This window comes from Argiope bruennichi, chromosome 2 (genome assembly GCF_947563725.1).
Source record: "Argiope bruennichi chromosome 2, qqArgBrue1.1, whole genome shotgun sequence".
NCBI lineage: Eukaryota > Metazoa > Arthropoda > Arachnida > Araneae > Araneidae > Argiope > Argiope bruennichi.
The window spans coordinates 32,034,396-32,057,691 of record NC_079152.1 but is presented as its reverse complement, the minus strand read 5'-3'; the positions used below and the strand labels follow the sequence as shown (position 1 = coordinate 32,057,691).

Sequence of the window (23,296 nt, the reverse complement as noted above, 5' to 3'; positions counted from 1 at the left end):
CATTAACCTAAACTCAAGTTCAATTTCGGTCCCTTCTCTTCTAGGCGATTTATTTTACACACTCAATAATTATCACTTTGTAATAACACTTCTTAATGGTGTATTCAATAGTTAAATAATGACAATACTTTTTGGTTGAGCTAATTTTATTGGTCATATTTAGAATATGGAATAAGGAAATGGAAAAGAAAAACAAACATTTTTACATACACACCACTCACACATGAATGATTAGATTTGCTTGAGGGAGAAAAAAAAAAGTCTAAAAAAATATAAACAAATTTTTTTACAAAACATAGTTTCAGAAAATTAATATTCACACCAACTCAGATGTCGACAGAATGAGATTGTTTACCAATACATCACAGAAATAAAATATTGGGAACAAATGACTATGATAATTTTGGCTGTCCCAACATATGTAACAATGAAATAGTGTATATCAAGACAAAATGATTCCTAAATATAATATTAAAAATTACAGTTTTTGTACAGAAAATTATTCACAACAAATATATGATCCCAGCAATTGCTTAAAAACAAGGGTAACCATATATTTTACATAAGGCATAGGTTTGTTATTTTTGAAAAAAAATGAAACATGCACTGGCTTTTTTTAAAAGCTGTAATGTGCAGTTCCCAATAAACAATATTCACATATTTATAAAACAGTTAAAACAGGAACAAGTAACTCCAAGAAAAACAAAGCTGCCAAAAAATAAATCTTGGATACAATACATGAGAAAATGTTCATTTAACAAAGTGTGTACATTAAAATTTAATGATTTTTATAAAATACTTTATCTTTAAGTTACCCTTGTTCTTTAACAGCAGACTCCTATTCAATCAGCACACTGAATGAGCAACGAGGAAAATGTGCTCGGAAAAACATCGGCCGGCGACTGACAAAAAAAACGAGGCAACAGACTAACAAGTCAAATGCACCTCGATTGAAAAGGCACTTCCCAAAAGAGTACAACTTTTCAGGATAAAAGTTTGTTTTTATTTTTGTTAAATAATTTATCCTTGAACAAAACCGACTTTGCGGTGGGTTGAAACGAGAACCCCTGTCGCAGACTGGTGTACATAGACATCATCGGATCCTCGATGTATTGCTGCTTGAATGGCTGCTGGCTATGTATGGATGAAGAAGCTTGGCAGGCTTGGAAGTTACGGAAAGAGACTGACGAATCATACTGGTGTGAAAGATGGGGCACACATGCACACTTTCACGCGTTCTCTCTCTCTGTCAAACACTATAATGCGCTTGGCTTCTTTTGTTAATGCTCTCCTGCATACAGAAAATTTGCATGGGACAGAGCACAGCCAGAAGAGGCACATGCACTGCCATCCATGAACAAAATCTGCAGAAAGGAAGAGAAGAACATTTAAATCATGCAAATTAATTTTACTGTCACAAATACATTCATTCATACAAAAACATACTATTGCCCATTTTAACATTTACATTCATGTATTCTAAGATTAATAAACAGATTACATAAAAGATTCCACCTCATAATTTTCAATTCCAACTGTGTATCAAAATTATATCTTTCCTCTGATATCATCGTTTGATATGAAATGAACTTCTAATTCAATATTATTTCAAAAAGTTTATCATGATTCTGAGTCTAAATTTATTTCATTTTTATGATTTAATCATAAATGCTTTATTAACTGTGAACACAATATGAAATAAAAATGCTATTCTTAGAACTTGCATTTTAATTACATACCAATGGCAAATACAGTCAACTTTAATTACCAAAAATTTAACTATTGTGTGGTCTTTGGGGATTTATCAATGGCAGATAGTTGATTACCATAAAATCTTGTTTATCTAAGGCAAGGAGATTATTTGCTGGTATATGGTTAATATGCAAGTATCCATTTTTTTAAAAAATTCAAACCAAAAGCTTGCCATTAAATGTGCTCAAAAAATGAAATTGCAGGCATTTATATTAAAATATTGAATAGAATAAAATCTTTGTAGAAATAAATAACCCAAAATCAAAACCATCTTAAAAGAAAGATGTCCCCCTACAAGAAAGCTGGCAAAAAAATAATTCAATTTCATATACTGAATCCAGGCAGTAAAAAATAAGAAATTTAAAACATTAAGGCGTAAATTTTTATACTTTACTTCTTAACAATTTAAATATAAATAAGAAAACTTACCATGAAGCTGCATTCTTCAATTTTCTTATTTCTTTAGTAGCCCATGTTGCTAAAGTTTTAGTTTTTACAGTTTTAGAACGTCTACCTTTAGTTAGAAGTTCATTAATAATATCGTTATCTACAAGGCTGATCATGCTATGGCCAAAAGCTGAACACAGATCACTAAAAGAAAAAAAAAAGCATAAGTCAAAGTAATTATAATCAGCAAAAATGCAAACACTTGGTAAGAATCGGATGCTTACCCAATAACACCTGCACTAGCAGCTAAACAGCCATCAGAATGATCAGGATCTTGTGCAATGTGTGTAATAAATTGAATTATATAAGGTACATGGGGCTGGACTACGTTTACTTCAGCTGAAAGAAACATTAGATGTGCATCAATATTGATAGAACGAAATGGTAAAATTATACAATGGATAATAAAATTGGGAGATAAGAGGATGTAAAAGGCACAGCAAAATAATAAATTCAGCTAAATACTGAATAATATGATGATATATAGGTACAGATTTTATATCATTTGAAAGGAATAAAATATATACACATATTCATGAAAAGCTATGTTCGTCTTACAGAAATAACAAATAACGAAGAAAAAAAAAATGCAATCAAAGAATGTATTTTATTACGACTCATCAGCATAATAAAATCTCTAATTTCTGAAACAAACATTAAAATGCAAATTCTTCATTCATTATAATGATATTAATTAAAATATATTTTCTCACTAAATCTAACTATTGAGTCACACTCATATATAAGAAAGGATTTTCAAGGACCATATTTGGAAAACTCAAAGACTATTAAATCATTTAGTTTATCTGCAATGTATAAATATATAAATGTAGATACTAATTTTAAATAAAACATTTTTTTTAATTAATTTTCAGATGCATGATTACTTTCTTATTTATAAATACATAAGGGGAAAATAATAAAGAGGTCTATTATTTGCATCTTCAGTTATTAAGTTAAAACTTAAACTCGCAAAAGGTTGCAAGATAACAATACAAGCATATTTACCATTAACCATCACAGAAAAACAACCAGAAGGAAATTTCACACAAATTACTAAAGCTATTGCTGACAAAACAAATGTATTCACATTTCAGATAACACAAAATTAATTTTTAAAAAGTTGGTTCTAGAAGAATCTTTTAACCAGCACTTTGCAGAATGAAGAGAAAAATGCAAAAGATAGGTACAGAGTAAAAAATTTAAATTACACAAACGAACTTGAAACAGTTAACTACTAAAATATTCTAAATTATAATAATAAATTCAAATTCTTAGAACAATTTGATTAGGCTATACATTGAAAATCTCTTCTCTTCTACCTTAAAATTAGTTTTTTTGCAGATTTCCGCAGTGTAAAAAAACTAACTCCAATTTTCGCCCTTTTTGATTTTAAATCATTTATTTATCTGCAAAAGTTTCCTTTTCTTTTCTTCACTATTTTAAGATTGTAATTTTCACATGGGCATTTGTCTTCATACACAAGTTCTTTAATGAATTCAAAACTCTATTCAAGAACAAATTTTTTCAATCAATCTGAAATTATTTATTTTTACTTTTAATTTCATATCAAAACAATTTTTAACCACAATATTTTTTATTTAAGAAAAGTTCTCTTTCAACTATTGTCTAACAGCCATCAGATTGCATCATTTTCAATATTCTGATGTGAACCTGTCAATGTTTAGATACTTCACACTCCTCAAATTTTATTGAATTGCATGCAACATCATGCAAAGAAAAATCTGTTCAATTCTATAAATATAGTATTTTTGATCATGGGAGAACATGTTTTGGTTTGGGGGTTTTGAAGCCTCAAAATGCATGGGCAGAAAATTGCGATTTATTACTCTTGTGGCATCAATTTTTCGCTTTAAGGGCTATGAAATATGATAGAAAAGTTTGTCACATTTGGCAACTTATGCATGTTAAAGTCACAACTTGATGCAAATACACGCCATGCACCTAATTCTTCTGTTTTGGCAATAAAGGGCAGGGTCATAAGAAGTTATCTCCCAAAGAAACACAGAGTAGAAAATAGGAATCAACAGGAAACAGTGACGGAAGGTATCAAAAGTTATATAAAATATAATTTTTTTAATTTACAAAAAAGGTGTAGAATTCAAATGATTTTTGCCATTTAGAAATAGTTTTGAGATGAAAAAAAACCATTACTTTTCTAAACGTTGATGATTGTGCAATTGTCATGCGATCATTCTAAAACAGTTTAAGTAGGATTTCCGGGTGTGAGCTCCATGTTTTCGAGCTCAGACAATTTTGAAATGGGGAGGGGAGCATTGTTTTTTTTAAATACAAATGCATTCATAATCTGATAATCATGCGATTGTTTCAAACTGATTTTTCAAGGAAAAAATTCTGGCCCCATGGAAAGAAAAAAAAACAGATGATTTTGAAATGGCCAAGTTATTCAGTTCAGAGCTGAACAGCAATACTTCTGGGAAATACAGTTTGAGCATAGCACAAAGCACCAACCCACCCCAAATCTCTTAATGTTTTTTTTTTATTTCATTTTTTAAGGGAAAAGATGACTTACCTCTATTTCTGCCAACAAAAAAAATTACTCCAGGTACTGAGGAAATTAAATTTTTATTCTAACTGGGCTTGGAGTTAAAACAAAAATCAACATATAAATGATTCCTTAAATTTATCCATTCTTTTTACCCAGTAATACCAAACTTTTAACTGAAAAATAAATTTACATATGCCAGACAACAATTATAAATTATCACAGATTACTCACAACTAGGTGTATTTTGGTCGCCTTTAAGTCCTTGAATAATTCCAGTGTAAGCTTCAAGGCACCCTTCGCGAAGCTCATTGACATAATCAATCATGTCATAATCATTCTATAATTAAAGAGAATAAGCTTAAATGAACAGTAATGTCAAATGAAAGCAGCAAATTCTAAATTAACTTTCAGAATAGCCTGTTCTTAAACACATAAAAAATGAATCAACATGTAATTTTTGAAGAATGTTTTCATCTAAGACTTGATATTGAGACATACCTTTTCAGCCTGTGTTTGAGATGCTTGCAATAAAGTTTGTATAACAATATCTAAATATTTCCTAAAATGTGGACCTATCGAAAGTGCTAAGTCTCCGAACACTGATAAAATTTGAGGTTTGACAGATCTATGGACTGCTGCATTCTGCAAAAAATAAGTAAATAATAAATTAATAAAAAAATTAAATGCGTATAAACGTATTCTGAATTATTTAAACAAACTTAAGCATTTCATTGGCAATAAAACTTATTTAAAATTTACAATATAAAAAGTTTCACCGATGTAAAAAATGCAAAATATTTCAATATGTGAAGAAAACAGAAAGTATTTAAAAAATACTTAATATACAATACTTACAGATAAATTTTCCATTAATAATGTCATAATATCATCACAATAAGGTAAAACTTTTATAGACAAAGCACGGCAGATATCACCAGTCAGACCAACTGCAGCACTGCAAACCTGAACATTTAACACAGATTTTATGTATCAACTTCAAGTACAAAATAAAAAAATTAAGTAAAAATTCAATATTAGTCAAGTTCAGAAAATTTATATAATAAAAATGAAATTAAAAAGCTGTGAAAACCAAAAGCTATAGAAAACCAAACTACAGAATCCTGACAATTCATTTTAATAAGAATTAAGCTTCTATTTCTCAAGCTTAGTATCAGTTATCATACAGAAAGTTTCACTGTTAGATAGTTTATATGGGGTAGTTTGAGCTAGCCATTTTTAAAAGTTTCAGATGATTTCACTTAAGATTTCTAACCCGTGGTCTTAAGACTTAAATGCATATTACAATACATTTTTAAGAAGACGGTGGATTTTGAAATAAAGCATAAATGTGAAATTTTCTTTTTGTTTCATCACCAAAATATGCTTATATTCAATTAAAATAATACATTTTTATGGGTTTTCTGAAAAGAATATTTTAATTAGACTTTTAAAAAATTATATGTGCCAGATGTCTTTATTTTTGTGGAATTAAATAAAATTGATAATCAATGCTTTGGTTAAACATTAAAAGGAAAATGAATATACATTTTATATTTCACATTTTACTAAGAAAAATGTCAATCTTAATTCAGAAAGACAAAATTCCAATGAAAATTCAGTGGCTGTGCATTAAAATATTTCTAAAAATTAACATTTAATTATTTAGGAATTACAAAATCATACAATTTCTTTCCAAATGAGTTAGGATAATAAAGAAATAGAATAGAATTTATATAAAATTAGGAAAAAAATTGAAAAAATTAAAAATTAAGTTACAAGGAGTATTTTAAAATTATTTCATAACACAACAAGAATACTTCTCAAAAGTACCAGATAGAATCTATTGCCCCCTTAATGCAGATAGATAAGCATGGCTATTATTATTATTATTCATTAGACATTCCAAATGAAACTGTACCTACACTTAATTCTTTTATCACTGGCTTCTACTCTAGATATAAATACACTAAGACTTTTTTTTTCATTTGTTTGCTTATGATAAAGAAAATTTATTCTGTATTAATTTTGCTTACAAATATGATGAAGAAAAGTAAGCTTATTTTCTCAATCATAAATAAGTATGCTCCCAAATATAAGTTCATTTTTATTTATTGAAAATAAAAACTTGCTTACAAACTAAAGTTTAATTTCATATTACAATTTAAAAATCGATTACTTATGGGAAAAATACAAATTTACATTAAAATATTTCATGTAAAAGTTTGCTTTTTATGCTAAAAATATTACAACATGAATGTGTTTCCTCTCTAGCTTTTAATTAAGCAGCAGGAGACAAATATAGATACAATCATGTTCAGAAGAGGTAATAAATAATCTTCATCAGCATATAAAAAATTACGATTAATAATAGTCATCAATTGCTTATTAGATCTTATCCTTAAAGTAATTACATGATATAAAATGAATTTTCCTTTGAAAAGGTATTTTTCTTCATCAACAAAATAATATTGATTACCTGATATTCTGCATGATTTTTCAATCCCAAAGCAAGGTAAGGCATAAAGGCATCCATGTATTTCAAGAATTGTTCCCCTAAAACTATAAATGAAAATAGGAAACATTCATATTAATTCTATATAGCAAAATTCAGAATATTCAAATACTAAATGATTCTACTACTACTAATGGTACCACGATTTTCAGTAATATTTCACAGTTAAAAAAAACAGCAGTTTCTATTAAAATTGAAATAAAGGAAAGATTACCTTCCACGAGCATAGAAACTGCCATCAATGCATCTTCTTGTACACCACCAGATTTACAACTAGAAGAACTGAACATTTGAAGTAAAGCTGACATTATGGCATCTGAGATTTTAGGAGCATCTTCAGGAGTCATCTTTCTCAGTACACTCTAGAAATTTTTAAATAATAAGGCAAAATAGATGAAATTTTAGAAAATAAAAAATTTAGCCTCTAGTTTTAGAGAATAATTTAAACAGATATTACACGAGGCTCAAGACTCAATTTTGTATTTCTCAAATAAGATTCATTCAGGAAACTTTTGATAAGATTATGCTTTACATTAAAACTGTAAACTAAAGGATAAAGTATCAAATGACTTATATACAAAGTAAAAAATGAATGAAATTTGTGTGAAATAGTTATAATTAAATTATGACAAAAAAATTTTTTTAATATACTGAACATTTAAGCAGCTTCCACAGAATTATTCAGATTAAGTAGAATTAAGCGAACCCATATTATACTGAATATTTAAAGATAAATGTATTAAAGGCATTTTTTATAAATGTTTTCTGCCATTGCTGCATGTTTACTTTCTAATAACTTCACTCTTTGAATTTAAATATTATTAAATAGGAGAGAAACCTTAGACAACGAGATGATTTAAATGATTTCCTTAAAAACATTTAATTTTTCTATTATTATTTTCTATGCAAGAATATTCATTTTAAGAGAAAAATTGACTTATCGGATAAAAATTTCTGCATTTTTCCTTATTTGAACAAGCTGTTACTAACTAATATGCGATAAAAAAAATCGTTTTTGACAAATTTAAGGCTGACACAAAAAATTCACAGAAATGCATTGTTTCTTACAATAGAAGAATCTTTATTTAAGAAATTTATCTCCAACCATGCCACTAGTCTTTTCCCCCAGTTTTTGTTTAAAATTCCCATCTTAAATGCATTAAATGTTTTGTATACTAATGCTATTATATTTCAAAATATTACATATTCACAAATTTCTCAATTATATTATTAAAGAAGGGTTGTCAGAATCCATAATGCATACCTGTAAAGTTGCACATAATAGAGACTGTAGATCATTGTATTGGGCTCTATCTGATGTGTTCTGTATATGACCTTCCAAAGCAAGCACATGATTAAGCCTCTCCAAGATTATCATTGTGGTTTTCTGTACCCAAACATAGCAATCTTTTGGACTGTTTTTAACCAACTCCATAAGGGCTTCATAGGCAGCATTTCTTAAATTAGCTTGATTTCCATCAGGTCTAAATATAAAAAATTATACATTCACAGAATCTTAAATACAAAAGAATAATTTAAATTCACAGCAAGAAATTTTTGTACTTGTGTAGTAACTTCATACGTGATTTATCACCAAATATCAAATGCTAACAGGTTTCTTTTGTAAATGAAGCTTGCAAATGCTGTGCAGTTAATACATACCTTGAAATTTTAAAACAGAATTTCACGAATGCTGAAGTTTCTAAAAGGCTTAAGAAACATTCCTAAAACCAGTATGCTATAAAATTGTCAATAACACTTAAGAGAATGAAAAGCTTTTGAATATTTTGTTGTTATTTTTGAAAAGATTAATCATTTCTGAAATATAGACATTAATAAAAGATGGAAGCAATCATGCCTTTGCTTCAACAATAGTTTAAAATCAATATAAATCTAACATTACTCTTCCTAAAAAGTGATTACTTGAATTTTCTAACAAAACATGATTAAAACTGGGACAATCTATGGTGAAAATTAAGAGTATGTATTAAAACTAAATACTGAAATGTATTGACAGTTAAATTTGGAGAAAAAGAAATAGAGGAAATGGAATTAACAGGCATATTATTCAGAAATGAATTTTAAAAAAAAGACCAAAGCAAACAAAATATAAATATTATAGAAAGTACAAATGTCTTCCAAATGTATCTGAAGAGGTTCATATTTCATTCTAATTAAAACAGTGCCTTAAACTTTAATACTGCATTTTGTCCAGTTTTCTTTATTTTTACATTCAAATCAAAATTATGAAGTATTTCAACAAAAATGAATTTATTATACCGAGTACTACCTGAATAGAATATATTATAAACAAAATATCAAATTTGAGGGTGAAAAATCAAAAAGTTACAACATGTCAAGTATATTGAACATTGCATAACAACAGCTGCAAAAAGGCATAATATATTACAAAAGAATAAAAATGGTCATGTCAAATATTTTAATTTAACATTTTATCTTTTAAATGTTAATTTTATGTTTAATTATATTATATATAATTACATTATATTAATGTATAAGATTACAATTTTTGATATTTTTATCAATAAAATAATTTAGGACATTTGCAATGGCAAGTGCTTCTAAAGTTAAAGCTTACTTGCATTGTACCTAATTAAAAAGCACAATAGACTGGCTAAATTTTAATCTTCATTATTTTCATTAATATGATCTATTTTTAATTTTTATTATTTTCTATAAAATATAATAAAAGGAAAAATTTTATTTTATTTTTATAAACAGAAAAAGAATTTAAATGAATAATTTCCAATTTTCAGAGAAAATTTTCCAATTCAGTGACTATTCTAAGAAGCTTTTCAATATTTAGATAAAAACAATTCATATAATGAGAAAAATGAAATAAAACAGCTTCATGAAAAGAAAATTAATCATTGTCAAGTGAATATGCATAGTACATAATACATTTTTCATAAAAATTCTTAAAACAGCTTTAGACTTTTTTTAAACACAAATGTACTATTCTTTTCAGATATTTTATCTTTTCACCCAAGTTGAAAATATCACATTAGAGATGACAACATTTTAAAAAATTCTTGTACTCTGTACTCCTGGGAAGCTGTACTCTGTACTAAGTGAAACTTTATCTAAAACTATGAACAAAGGTGTGTTTTTAAGTCCTAAACATTCATCTTTTTACATATTTGTTTCATGACAAAATTATTGTATTATCTTAAATATTGTTATTGATTCTAATTTATTTTTTCATGCTGCTTTCAAGTCTGCAGAATTCATGTTAACAATTTCAATATTTTGAAGAAACCATAAAACAAACACAAGGGCACTGTAAGTTTAAGCAACTGATTTTGCAATCGATAAATTCTCTGTTCGTCCAATATCCGAAAGCAGTAATGATAATGGCTTAAAAGCAGTTGTGTGCTGTAATTTGAAATATATGTATGGGAAATATTGAAATTACATTTAACTACCTAGACACCAAGATTTTAACTCTTATTTCAACAGTCTGTAAATCATTGCTAATATACAAAATAATTTACCTTTCTGTTGTTTCCAGCAGTTTAGCAACAATAATTTCAAAATATCCAGAGAGGCAATATGTATTAGGCTCTTGATTCTCTTCTGATACTTCAGCAGCTTCAAATGCAGCTTCTGCAAGGCTACTAAAAGCCTAGAAAAGTAATAAAACATTTCATAAAAATGTCAATTTACTCAATTTTTATTCACAATTACAAAACAATTAAAGATAAACTTCAAAACATACCCAACACACATTAGAGGCTACTCTAGGCTCTGCACTTAGGCCTTTAACCAAGGCCTCCAAAAGTGGTTTCAAATAGGCTTCATTAACAGCCGCTTCGGGATTCAGTTCACATACTCTTCCTATTGTCCATGCAACAGTATCACGAACAACAACACTTTCATCCGACATTAATTCAATAAACATTGGCATTGCTTGTTCCACTACAGGTTTCAAATTAGCTGGATCGGGACCTTCTAAAATACTACCTATAAACATTCAAAATATTAAGTTCAATAACCACATTCTGCATCATATTTGTAACATTCATCACAAAGAAACGAAGTGTATATTATATATTTACATCTATTACAAATAGCTGCAAATCAAGATGTCAAATGTACAATAAATAGGTTTAGATTCACTAAATGAAAGCTTCAAACTAACATTTATCCAACTGTGTAATAAGTCTAATAGAGTTCCAAGAACATAAATTTCATAATGGAACAATGTTAAAAGACAATTTATTGAATGAGTAAAGGGTTTAAAAATGTCAGATACTTTTAAAGTTATGGTTTTCTCTCCTTACCAAATGCCATAACAGCAGCATCCCTGTATCGCCAATCTGGATTCTTGATATTGTTTTTTACAAAAGGAAGGACATGTATAACAATATCATCCTCACAACAAGCAGCCATAAGCATCAAGCAAACTCCTGCTGCTTTGGAAGGTACCCAGTCATCTTCATCATCATGCTCATCCTATTAAAATAAAATACCACTTAATTGCATGAATCATTTTCAAATATATTATAACCAATTGCTAAATATTATTTATTTACTAACAGCTACACACTTTTAATGTATGTTCACAGATTGAACAGGGTTGTCATTCAAATCTAGAAAGAGAAAAAAATCTATTTTTCTGTATGCATATGCAATATAAGAGGAAATAGACAAACTGCAATCATGTGTTGGTTATAGTGGAATCCATAGTTTTAATGAATGGAAAAAGCAAAGGGAGCAGCAATTTAACATTTCTTGAAACAGCATATTAAAAGTATACTTATATTTACATAAAGAAAAAAAAACTATTTCTATTTATTTATTCCTGAAACAAAATTGACATATTAAATAGGAAAGGGGAGATACTGATCAATTGAATGACTTAGATTGGCATTTTTTAGACAAAAAGGTGAAAAAAAAAAACAACTTAAAATTCCCAGTACTTTCTCAGTTTTTATGGAATTTTTCAAATTTTCCTATTCTTACATAATTTTGAAATTCCCTATATTTTTCTGGTTCTCCCAGTGTCATGGCATCCCAGTTAATATTCAAACATTTAATCAGATAAAAAAACTCAGTTGAATAAAATTAATGAATTAAAAGTACATTGATATAACTATAAACTATCATTTAAATTTTTTTTTCACATAGAAATACTTCAATAAGTAAAACCTACATTCAATTAATATGTTACAATCAACAAGATCAATTGGTTATAAATAATAACCAGAAAAGATTGATTTACCATATTTAACTGGTTATTAATAACACAATCTAATTTACATATATATGGTTCTAATTAATCCTCTTATTATAAACAAAGCCAAAATTGCTAAGTTTTTATGCTCTTTAAAAGTCAAAAATACTACAATAAAAGTAGTTTTACATTTTAACCTTTATTGCAAAATGTTAAACATTTAAGAAATCTAGAATTACACAATCCAAGTTACCTGTTTTGTCAATGTTTGCATCAGAATTGGTACCAGATACTGAAGAGCACCTTTAGCATAAAACCGTGATGTCCTTGCAGGCGGTCTTCCTTGCTCAGCAGCCTACAAATAAAAGTTTTTTATGACATTATCTATATAAAAGAGACCACTCCAAACTCATTTATATGAAGAGGAACATTCATTTACCTCTGTAGCTTCAATGTCTAGATCCACCTCTTCATCACAGACATTAGACCAAAACTCAATACCCTGAAGGGCTACCTCATCAATATCACTTTTCATAGCTTCCATTGTGATCTATAATTATAAAGATATCGAAATCAACAAAATTTCCAATTATATTACTAAAATGGAATAAAGTATCATTTCTAAACAAAGTTCTTAATATTATGGAATCAGAAAACTATTTAAATCAAATAAAAACAAACAAAAAAACTAAAAAAAAGGTTAAAACTTGTATTTTATTTTTGATTAAATACCAATCAAAACTGATTATACACAAGTGAAAATGACCAAATCCTTATTATAGGGGGGGGGGGGGAATTGAATCTAAGAATATATACATAAAATTATACATTCAAACTTATCTAATGAAAATAAAGAAATTTCAAAATGAAAATGCAAGTCTTAATCAAAAAGATTACTAAAATTAAATGTAAGGAGCACAAATTAACAAGCAAATATACGAGTATCTTGAATAGTATTTATCTCAATTTAAATTGCAGAATATGAAACTAATCTTTTGGCTTTTTTAATGCTTTGAAGCAATACAACAGTTAAGCTGTATCCTTTCTTCTATACTTATAAATAAAGCTCAATGTGTGTGTGTGTTGGTGCTCTACAGGCCAGGTCATTTGACCTACAGCTACCAAATTTGGTACATGTATACCTTAGAGGTCGAGAATGTGCACCTGGGGTTCCTTTTTTTGAATTTTTAATTAGAATTTTAATTATTAATTAAAAATTAACTTTCCCGCCAAAACAATCTTCCATTTTCCCCACCGCCAAATGAGTAAGGCTTCAGTTTCCCCCCCCCCCCTAACAGCAATGAGGCTAGGGTTAACATTTTTTCGTCGATTATTTCAAACGATTGTTTATCTTCTTAATGTTTTATGCATTTAAAATTAAGCATTGTTAATTAATCCATCTTTCAGATTCATTCTGAAGTACTTTTGAATTAAAATAACACAGAATAAATGAAATTAAAAATTTCTAATCTGCATAGTGTTACCCCAACTGGAGTAAAAAAATTCACGCATGCGCATTATGTTCCGATTGCTGACATGACAACCATTATCAAAGGATGATTTAAATTATTTTTACCTTAGTTGCATGCTTTTGTAATTAAATTGTATTTATGTTAGTTATATATTCTTTGTATATGCTTATAGTTTTAAATACATCGTTTTTTAAGTAGTTTTTTTAACCTGTTTTTGACCTATTATTTTAAACGATTCATTTTATTTTCTTAATGTTTGATGGATTTAAAATGAAACATAGTTAATTAAGCGATCTGTTTATGATGAATCTGAGAAAATTTTGTTGACAAATTCTTGTGATATTACATAAATTAAGAAAGATATTCTTTAGTGCCCATAAAGTTTAAATGCTCAGTGACTCTGTTATCAGTGATCATATTATAAAAAAATGCTTTGTTTCAGTAAAAAATATTATATTAATTGCAGATTAATTCTTTCAACTTTAATTTAAAGCATAAATTCTACGAGAGGTAACAGAAAATTAGAAAGATACATATTACGTTATGACTGAAGGCCTTTATAATATTACAAGTGAATTATATGACTATCAAAATTTGAAGTTTTAAAATATTTTGATGAAGAATCTATTAAAGTTGAAATTGCATAAAATATTTAATTATTAAAATTTAAACGAACATTAAGACTGGCGAACCGGCTGGTCGCCAAAGGCAGCTAGTTATCAAATAAGATGGTTTTCTTTGATTCGTATGTAACTTCGACAGTTTAAAGAAGTCCTTAATATTTATAAAACTTAAAATTATTCTTAACAAAAAATAAAATCTTTGATGGAGTTATTCAAAATAATAACATTTTATAGTCTTAGACAAGTTGAATTAGCTAGTTTAAGATGAATTTTTATAGAAATAATACAAAATTACTATTCATAACTATTCATTACAAACTTACAGCAAACAAGGCTGGCCCCATGTATGCTTCCATGTACTGATAATATAAAGACATTATCTTAACTAAGCATTGTAAGGCAGCAACTCGAACCTGCAGAAGAAAAAAGAGATGCATTTCAGATTTCCAAGTAATATTCTCATTTATTTTATACAAAAATTTATGGATTTAATACATAATCAAATATTTAAGAAAGTTAAAAGTTTATGGGATATTTTGCCAAAATGGCTAAAAAGCAAGAAATATTTAAATTTCTAAGAAAAGCATGAATTTATACTATTTTACCCTGTTTCTAGGAAATTTTCAAAATAGTAACAAGAAATCATATTTTTTATAATACAATCAGCATAATGCTTCATATTAAAACATATGGATATACTACAAACATATCTACGTTAATGTTATCAAGGATACTTAAGAATAAAGTTAGAGTCCCAATTGGAATAAAATGATTTGTTTATATTGTAGAAATGACATTAAGTATACAATTATTAATTTTCAAGATTAAAAAAATGTTACAACATTTAGTGATGGCCACCTTATGAACAGGGTCATGTTGTGCTACCACTACAGTATAAAATCTATTTCATAAAATAATAATTAAAGTAAATAAATTCATTGAATTTTACAATCTAAGTAGTTATTGTAAAATAAATATCTAAAACAGGAAAAATGTTTTAAGCAACTATAACAGGAAATAGCATGAAGGTATTTTATGAACTTTAAATTAATGCGTCCTAACATTTTTTAAAAAATTTAAACAATTTTTATTAATTCAGTAATATTAAAATTATATGTTATGTTTTAGGTAAAACTTGTTATTTTTTAAACTCTCCGAAACGAAGGTCACACATATGTATGTTTACAATGGATTCCACTCTTTTTTAGGAGAAACTGCATCTTTGTGTCACCACAGAAACGGCACAAAAGACTTAGTAATGCATGGGTGTCAGATTTCTGGAGCAATTTCTATTAAATGTCATTACTAATCCATGTTTTTCAAGGAATATTAATGGTCCCATAAAATTTCTGCCTCTTTCTCTGAAGTCAAATTTGGGTTCAGCAAATGTCTGAATCATTAGGATTTCACAAATAAAAATAGAAACACATGTTTGCTAATATAAAAACAAATGCTTAGTTTGAAGTGCCTATCATAATTTATATTTTCACTTGAGATAAGATGTTATTCCTCAGTTTCCTTTGTACACCAATCGCTACAAAACTGCTTGTTTCCAGGAGGAAATGTAAATATATGAATGATGGATCTACGGACCTTTCTGATGACAGTGATAAAATATTCAGTCATTTATAATAAAACAGATGATTAAAAGTTTAGATGAGGCATAGTTCACTCGAAATTAGATAAATGGACATTGTCCATGAATAACAATTGTTTTGTCAGTTTCTATACTGATCTATGTACGTCTCAAAATTTTTCGTACAGCTCTAAAGCATTACTACAATTTTTATAATGTTTATTTATAAATATTATGAAAATTGTAAATATTTTTCTATTTATGCTCTGCATTAATAATCTAGTTTTTATTTAATTTAACACTATCAATCATAAAAAATATTTTTTTACTATTAAATATCAAATATTTCAATTTTTTTTAATCAACAGTTTGGAATTTTAAGCAAGTTTGAAATATTATTAGAGTCAGCAAATGAACTGAGTTATAGAAACAAGGAAAGGAAGTAATTTTAGAAACAATTAGTTTAAGATTACTAGAAAAAAGCTATAATTATATGCACATATAGATATAATTCAATTTAAAAATAATTCACCTTAGTATCAGAAGATTGGGTTGCTTCGCAGACTACTTGCATTATAAAATGTCTTTCAGATTCTTTCTCAAAATTTGCTTTTGTAAACTCCAGAGAATTCAACAGGGCATTTGTAGCCGCCAGTTTAACATGATCACTAGGCTCATCCTTTCGAATACCATGGACAATAGCAGTCAGTATATCATTTGACTGAGTAACTAACACTTCTGGTTCCTGAAACAAAACAAGATTCTTCCATGGATATGAATCACATTTTATCTAGACATTTTTTTAAAACTGAGAACATATAAGAAAAATATTTCATGGATATATATTAAAATTATATATTGAAGCATAAAACTAAATAATTATTAACTAATATTAGACAAATTTTAGTTTTACAAATATATACAGCTTAAGGTTAAGAATGGCATTTACAGATTCTTTTAAAAATCTATGTAAAATTGAAAACATTAAGAACTAAAAAAGCTAAGAGCATTTTAAAATAACTTGCAAAGTATATTTTTATTCACCCCCCCCCCAATTATTTAACGGCCAAAAAAAATCAAATATCTTTAAAATGTTTACACTTAATTCAATCCCCAAAATCATAAGATATATTTAAATGACAAGCAATCAATACAGTAATAATCTTTAAAACAAATCTCATTTATAGGTATAAGAAGAGCATCTGAAAATTAAAAATGTTCAGCTAATGGATAATTATCTTGATTAATATGCCAATATCATTACTGACAATAGGATAAATTTTATTCAGCTCTGTATAAAAAATTTTCTAAATAAAGTGCATACACATAAGTTCATTATCTTATTTATAAATATCACTCAAGTATTTAGTCTAAACAATGCGTATGCACCAGATACAGCAATTAATTTCTAAAAAACATATTATTGCCCATGTTTACCTATAACATAAATTTATAATAATAGCTTGCAATCAATATACATGTATTGTTTTATTATAAAACACTAAATTGTTAAAATATGTAAAAATTCATTAAAAATCAAAGCAGCAAAAACTATAGATATTATAAATAAGTCACTCATAATTCTTCTAGAAAAGAATACTAAATTATCCCTTCATACATGTTTTAGAAAAATATAGAATACAATAATGTATTTCAGAAAAATAGTTAATTTGTTCATGCATACTAAAATATTTAATAATAATAGTAAATGCATCATATTTTCTATGATAACCTAAATGAAAAATTCATATAACTACTAATTTAATCAGAGCAAATGATTTTTTTCATTAGCTTCGATATGCAAAGTATGGCAATAGGGTATTTTAACACATTAAGTTTCTTCACTGATTATAAACTTTCATAAAACTTATTTTAACTATATTTAGCCTTATATTCAACAGAGGCAAGTAGAATTGTATTACTAAAGTGATATAGAAAATTCGTTAAATTGGTGATCTTAACGATTTTTAGATTTTCCCCTTCATCTCTTCTACTTATTCCAAACAATGCGACCATTATAGGCTTTCATAAAACTGTTACATTAACCACAATTAGCCTTATACTCAGCAGAGGGAAGTAAAAAATCTAACTTCCTCTTAAAGATTCATATATTCCCCCTTCCATAACAACATTTCCTATAAGTCCCTTTTTTTTAATTCAATGTCATTCATTGTTTGGCTCTGCTACTCTAGATTCAAGAAGTAAAGACATTTCTTATGAACTCTGCTGAATTAGAAAGTAATTTTTAAAATTCACACAAATTAGCCATTTATCTCTATAACCTTTTTTTACAGCCAAAGCTATGGCAAGTTTTCTCATTAACTACAAGACATTTTATGCCAATATTCTTCCTCTTTCTTTTTATAAGATTCCCTTGTACAAGAAATAGTTTCTATTACAATTATTATCTTAACTTTAAAAAATTACAGCTAATGGTGATAAATGTATCAATTCGAAATTAGTACATTAAATGCTGTTAAATTCCAGGCACCAAACAAAACAAATTTTTATTGCCCATATAAATGCCATTTTTATGAAGCATCAATATATACTTACAATGTCTTGACAAATATAACCAATAGCTTCCAACGTTGCCTCCTTGGTCATTTCAGTACTGTTTGCATTTGTTACATTTTGAGTAAGCATTTGTATTAATTCTGGCCATTCTCCTCTTGGCAACTCAGCCACAGCAATGTAAGCAACACATTGGGCTGCAGAACTAGGTCTAATTGTTTCCGTACCCAAAGCAGACAAAACCTACAAATATATATTAAAAAATATGTAAAGAATGACAGGGAAATGGAATATTCATAACAGTATGTTGTGTAAAACAATCAAAAATATCCTAAAGATTTCAATAATGTATTATTTTATTTAATTTAATTCCATCAATGCTAGAAACATGATAATTTAATCAGTTTAATGGCTCAACTAATGATGGGCATATGAAATTGTAAAATATAAATAAAAACCCAAAAAATCTAATGTGGTTTGTTCAAAAATATTTTTATCAATTTGTCAGAAAGCTTTTAAACACCCATATAAAATTAAGAAGATTTAGCAATATTATTCAGCAAAAGAATTATAAAACAAAATCTATTACCAAAATTAAATAACAATATCTAAATTTTATTTAGTAGCAGCCTCAAATTCATTATATGGACAAGCTATATATAATACCAGGTCAATACTCCACTCAAAAACCATTAACCCTTTGACTACACATTTATTTGAAAACTTTTGTATTTCCAGCACATTTAATTTTTTGAACATGTGCAAGCAGTAGCTTTTAGGCATTTTTCATTAATTTATTTCTCATTATTCAGAATATATACTGCTACATGATATTGAGATGACTTAAGCCAATTAGAATTAAAAACATGAATTCAAACAAATACAGGACATTCCATCAAATGCACCCAGATTCAGCAATATGAAACTGCTTAACATTACCAACACTATCCCAAAAACTTCAAAATCACGGAAGGTAGTTGATAATCAAATATCAGAAAAATAAAAATAAGTCATTTTTCTTAGATCAAAGCATAAATTTAAAAAAGAAATAGAAATCTGGAACATAAAATGATTACAATGCATAAAATATTTATCTTTGTAAAAACCCAAAATTGATGTCTGCCACCAAATTCAGCTTACATTTTGTTTCACATAATTCCGAATTTCTGCCGGAAACTGCAGCCATCTTTCTTGATATTTGAGGCGAATTTCAAGATCTTTTGAAGTGAGTGCATTCTTGAGCTGCAGGCCAGCAGCCATACGAGCCACAGGAGTATTGCTTGCATTTTGGAGAACATTAGATAAAGATTTTAAAAATTCAGGCTAAAAGAAGAAAAGAATAAATTGTAAAAGACATACTCAAATATGATAACTTGGTATAACTTTACCAATTATTATTATCCATGAATATTCAAGATACAAAAAAAAAATCCCTATTAGTATTATAACATTTAATTTTTTTATCAGATGTAATAATTATCAAAATCTAAGTTATTTAAAGCTTTCCATGCAACAAATCATACATATAAAGCTAAATTAAGGCTAATTTCCAACTGATTCTTTAAAAATGGAAGATAAATATAAATGCAGCTTATATTCATCAAAGTAGTTTTTTTCCCAAGTAAATATTAAAATCAATATACAGATAAAAAATCTTGTAAAGTAAAATGCTATTTAAAATAATCATTCATTAATCAAATTAATTCAGTCACAAATATGTTTAAAGATATTAAGAGTAAATAAGAAACTTACCAGATTATTTGCAGCAGCTTGTTCCAAATAAACTTGTGCTGCCTCCAATTCAGTTTTATCTTAAATTGAGAAAATTGAATTAGGCACTAAAACAGTAAAATAATAATCTATATACAATAATAAATGGGAAGAAAAATTGTAGCGAATGATAATTCTAGTTGACAATATGGGAATTAGTTTGTAAAACAATATTTATGCAAAAGGAATAACAAATAACCAAGACATTTTAAAGCTGTAATGCCAACACATTGTAAAATGTTTTCCATGCGAGATGAATATCATATAGAACAAGTTTGATTCTATTACATTAAATAAATACTTTGTTATATTTACAAAGAAGCTGGTTTATAAGTTCAGTTTTTCCAATATTACATATTTCACATTCTAGAAAGAAGGCATTTTATTTCTTAAATCTCTTCTTATAAACAATTAATCCAGTACCAGATTCTCACCATGGTGAACCTATTAAGACTAGTCAAACCTATTAAGACTTGCAAAACTAATATAATGAGAAATTTTAAAAAGTTGACACATTTTGCAACATTTTTTAAAAAACTTTACAACTTAACACCAATTTTCCCGATTCTTCTGTATGGCCAGAACAAATGATATCAGTTTATAATTTTCTATAATATTAACTTTGACTGTATTTACATAGAATTAAAATTATACTTTCCATACTTTAAAATAACTTACAATTTAAATGTTTACTATTAACTATTAACATAAAGTTTGACTAATAAACTTTTTACAGATCAAGCAAAAATGCGAATTCCTTGTCAGACATCCAAACACATATTTTAAGAAAAATTGATAATTTAATTAGATGATTAAAATAACATGTTTAAAAGAAAATTAAATTTATCATGCTTGGGAATATTAATCACTTTCATTCAATTAATAAACTACTGAAACATCCCAACTATCAAATAACACACAATATATTCCTCTTTAACACAATTAAGAATTAAATAATGTATAATAATTCAGCATACAAATCATTTTATGTTGGAAATGTAATTACACAAGAAACTAATGTAAAATTTGCCATAGTAATATTTCATAAGGCAAAATCACAAATTATAGATTTTTAAATGTTACACTAGTTTGCTGTAAGTTAATTTAAATACAAGTTTATTTCAATTCATAAAGTATGTAAGAAATAATTTTTTATTTTATAGAAATACTCATCTTTTCACTTTTATGTACTCGATATATTTTTGTTAATTACAAAGAAGGTATATTTTGAAGTAGAAAAATAGGCATCTATCTGGCTTTATTGCATTGTTACAAAATGTGTATTTAAATAAAGTTTATGGAAAAATATTATTGTGACACACTAGTCAATCCAGCTGAGATAATAATTAAATGGTGGTACAAAAAAAATGAAACAGTTTAATGGTCAACATAGTAAAAGAAGACAAGATTATAAATTTACAAATTACTGGGGAGGAGGGTAATGAATAGAATTTTTTTTAAAGAATTCTAATGAGTAAAATACATAAAAAAATAACATTCCCAGTTTCATTTTTTCCCTAACAAAGCATTTTATTTACATTTCTCAAACTAACATGACTTGTAATGGATTTCCCAAAATCAAGTTTAAATGGTCACTCGCCTTCAACACATAATTAAAAAATCTATTGGTCATACATATTCACCAAATGCAGATAAGATATTATCTATACCCATTCATTATTTTAAGTTATCGCGATTTATTGCTTCTAAAAGTGATAGCAAATCAATTTTTTTAAGAATAAGCTTATCAAAAAAATGTGCAGCTTTAAACAATTCATAACAATCTTAAAAATGAATTTTTTTAAAAACCTATTTTGAAACAAAGCAAGAATATAAATCACAAATCAATAAAATGATTTGATTAATTATCACTAAAGATATCCTTCCATATTATCAGCAAAAGAGAAAATCTAGAACAATCTAAAGGCTAGAATAATTTACTTATATTCTACTAATTACCGAAATACGTACAAAAGATTTTGTATTCAAAAATGAAGATAATTTTTACAATAAATCTTCAGGCGGAACTAATGAATTTCTCTTTATGATTATAATTTCTCTAAATAAATATCAATGTGTCAATCGAAATAAAAATTATAACATTTGTATTATGAAATAATAAAATCTTTTTGCAGGCAATTAATAACGATTGTGAAGCATCTTCTGGAAGACAGCATACTGCGTAGACCACGATTTAATCCAATTAATAATTATTTCACTCGATCAACTCAAAAAAAGGCGGCTGATTCATCAAAGAAACTGATTTATAATTACTTCGTCGTTTTCTTTGTCGAGAATGTTAGAACCAGCCACGAATTGATAACCGATCGTCTAACGATTTCATTTAATTACGCACCAAAAGTAGCCACAACAATTAACAGGAGAAAACACTTAAAATAGGTAAAATTTAATAAATAGAACTCTCAATCATACGGTAACTACTACTCAAGTCAAAATAAATAATACTATACTTATTAATTCTAAGTGACAGCATGAACTTTAATTTTCTACCCTTCAATGACAATATATAATAAATGAATGACACATCTGAATACACATTTCAGATTCTATAAATTGTCATAGTTTCCATATACACGTGAAATACGGCAACAGAGAAATCTCACTAATTTGCCGCCTATTAAGCCTAACTAACGGATTTCATCAACTAAGCCTATGATAAGACAAAAAAAAGGAGTAACTTCCAAAAAACATATACCTGGAGATACAGTCTTTTCCAAGATACTGATCAAATCCATAATTCATAGATTTCTGGTTTCGAACGCAATAAAATAAAATGACTAACTTATACAATACAATTATTAAAAACTCGAGTTTCTTTCCTACGTAAGTAAGCACACGAAATACCGGCAATCTGCCTTATCGCGCTCCACATGGCAAAGAGA

General features: G+C 27.3%; 1 protein-coding gene across 2 annotated transcripts; it reads right to left on the bottom strand.

Annotated features, from left to right (window-relative positions):
- Window positions 1-128: 128 nt before the first annotated feature.
- Window positions 129-23,296, bottom strand: LOC129957631 (importin subunit beta-1-like). 2 transcript variants are annotated; one of them, XM_056070063.1, is made up of 20 exons: window positions 23,110-23,296; window positions 20,376-20,434; window positions 19,764-19,946; window positions 18,666-18,866; window positions 16,642-16,872; window positions 14,857-14,946; window positions 12,878-12,988; window positions 12,692-12,793; window positions 11,546-11,717; window positions 10,981-11,225; window positions 10,757-10,887; window positions 8,506-8,725; window positions 7,456-7,603; window positions 7,206-7,288; window positions 5,585-5,692; window positions 5,228-5,371; window positions 4,961-5,066; window positions 2,424-2,538; window positions 2,182-2,343; window positions 129-1,364 (listed from the first exon to the last, which is right to left on the bottom strand). In XM_056070063.1, coding segments are annotated over exons 1-20 (2,652 nt in total). In that variant the 5' UTR covers window positions 23,150-23,296; the 3' UTR covers window positions 129-1,363. The 2 variants fall into 2 exon arrangements, with proteins under 2 accessions (XP_055926038.1, XP_055926043.1); XM_056070068.1 differs by lacking the exon at window positions 129-1,364 and having other exon boundaries at window positions 2,178-2,343; window positions 16,642-16,854.

Excerpts from the sequence above, each read along its gene's own strand:
- LOC129957631 (XM_056070063.1), bottom strand. The coding sequence starts at position 23,149 with ATGGATTTGATCAGTATCTTGGAAAAGACTGTATCTCCAG. Across the intron at positions 16,873-18,665 it reads GTTATATTTGTCAAGACATT|AATCTTGTTTTGTTTCAGGA; the intron begins GTAAGTATATAT and ends TATCCATGGAAG. Across the intron at positions 8,726-10,756 it reads CTGCTGGAAACAACAGAAAG|ACCTGATGGAAATCAAGCTA; the intron begins GTAAATTATTTT and ends TTTTATATTTAG.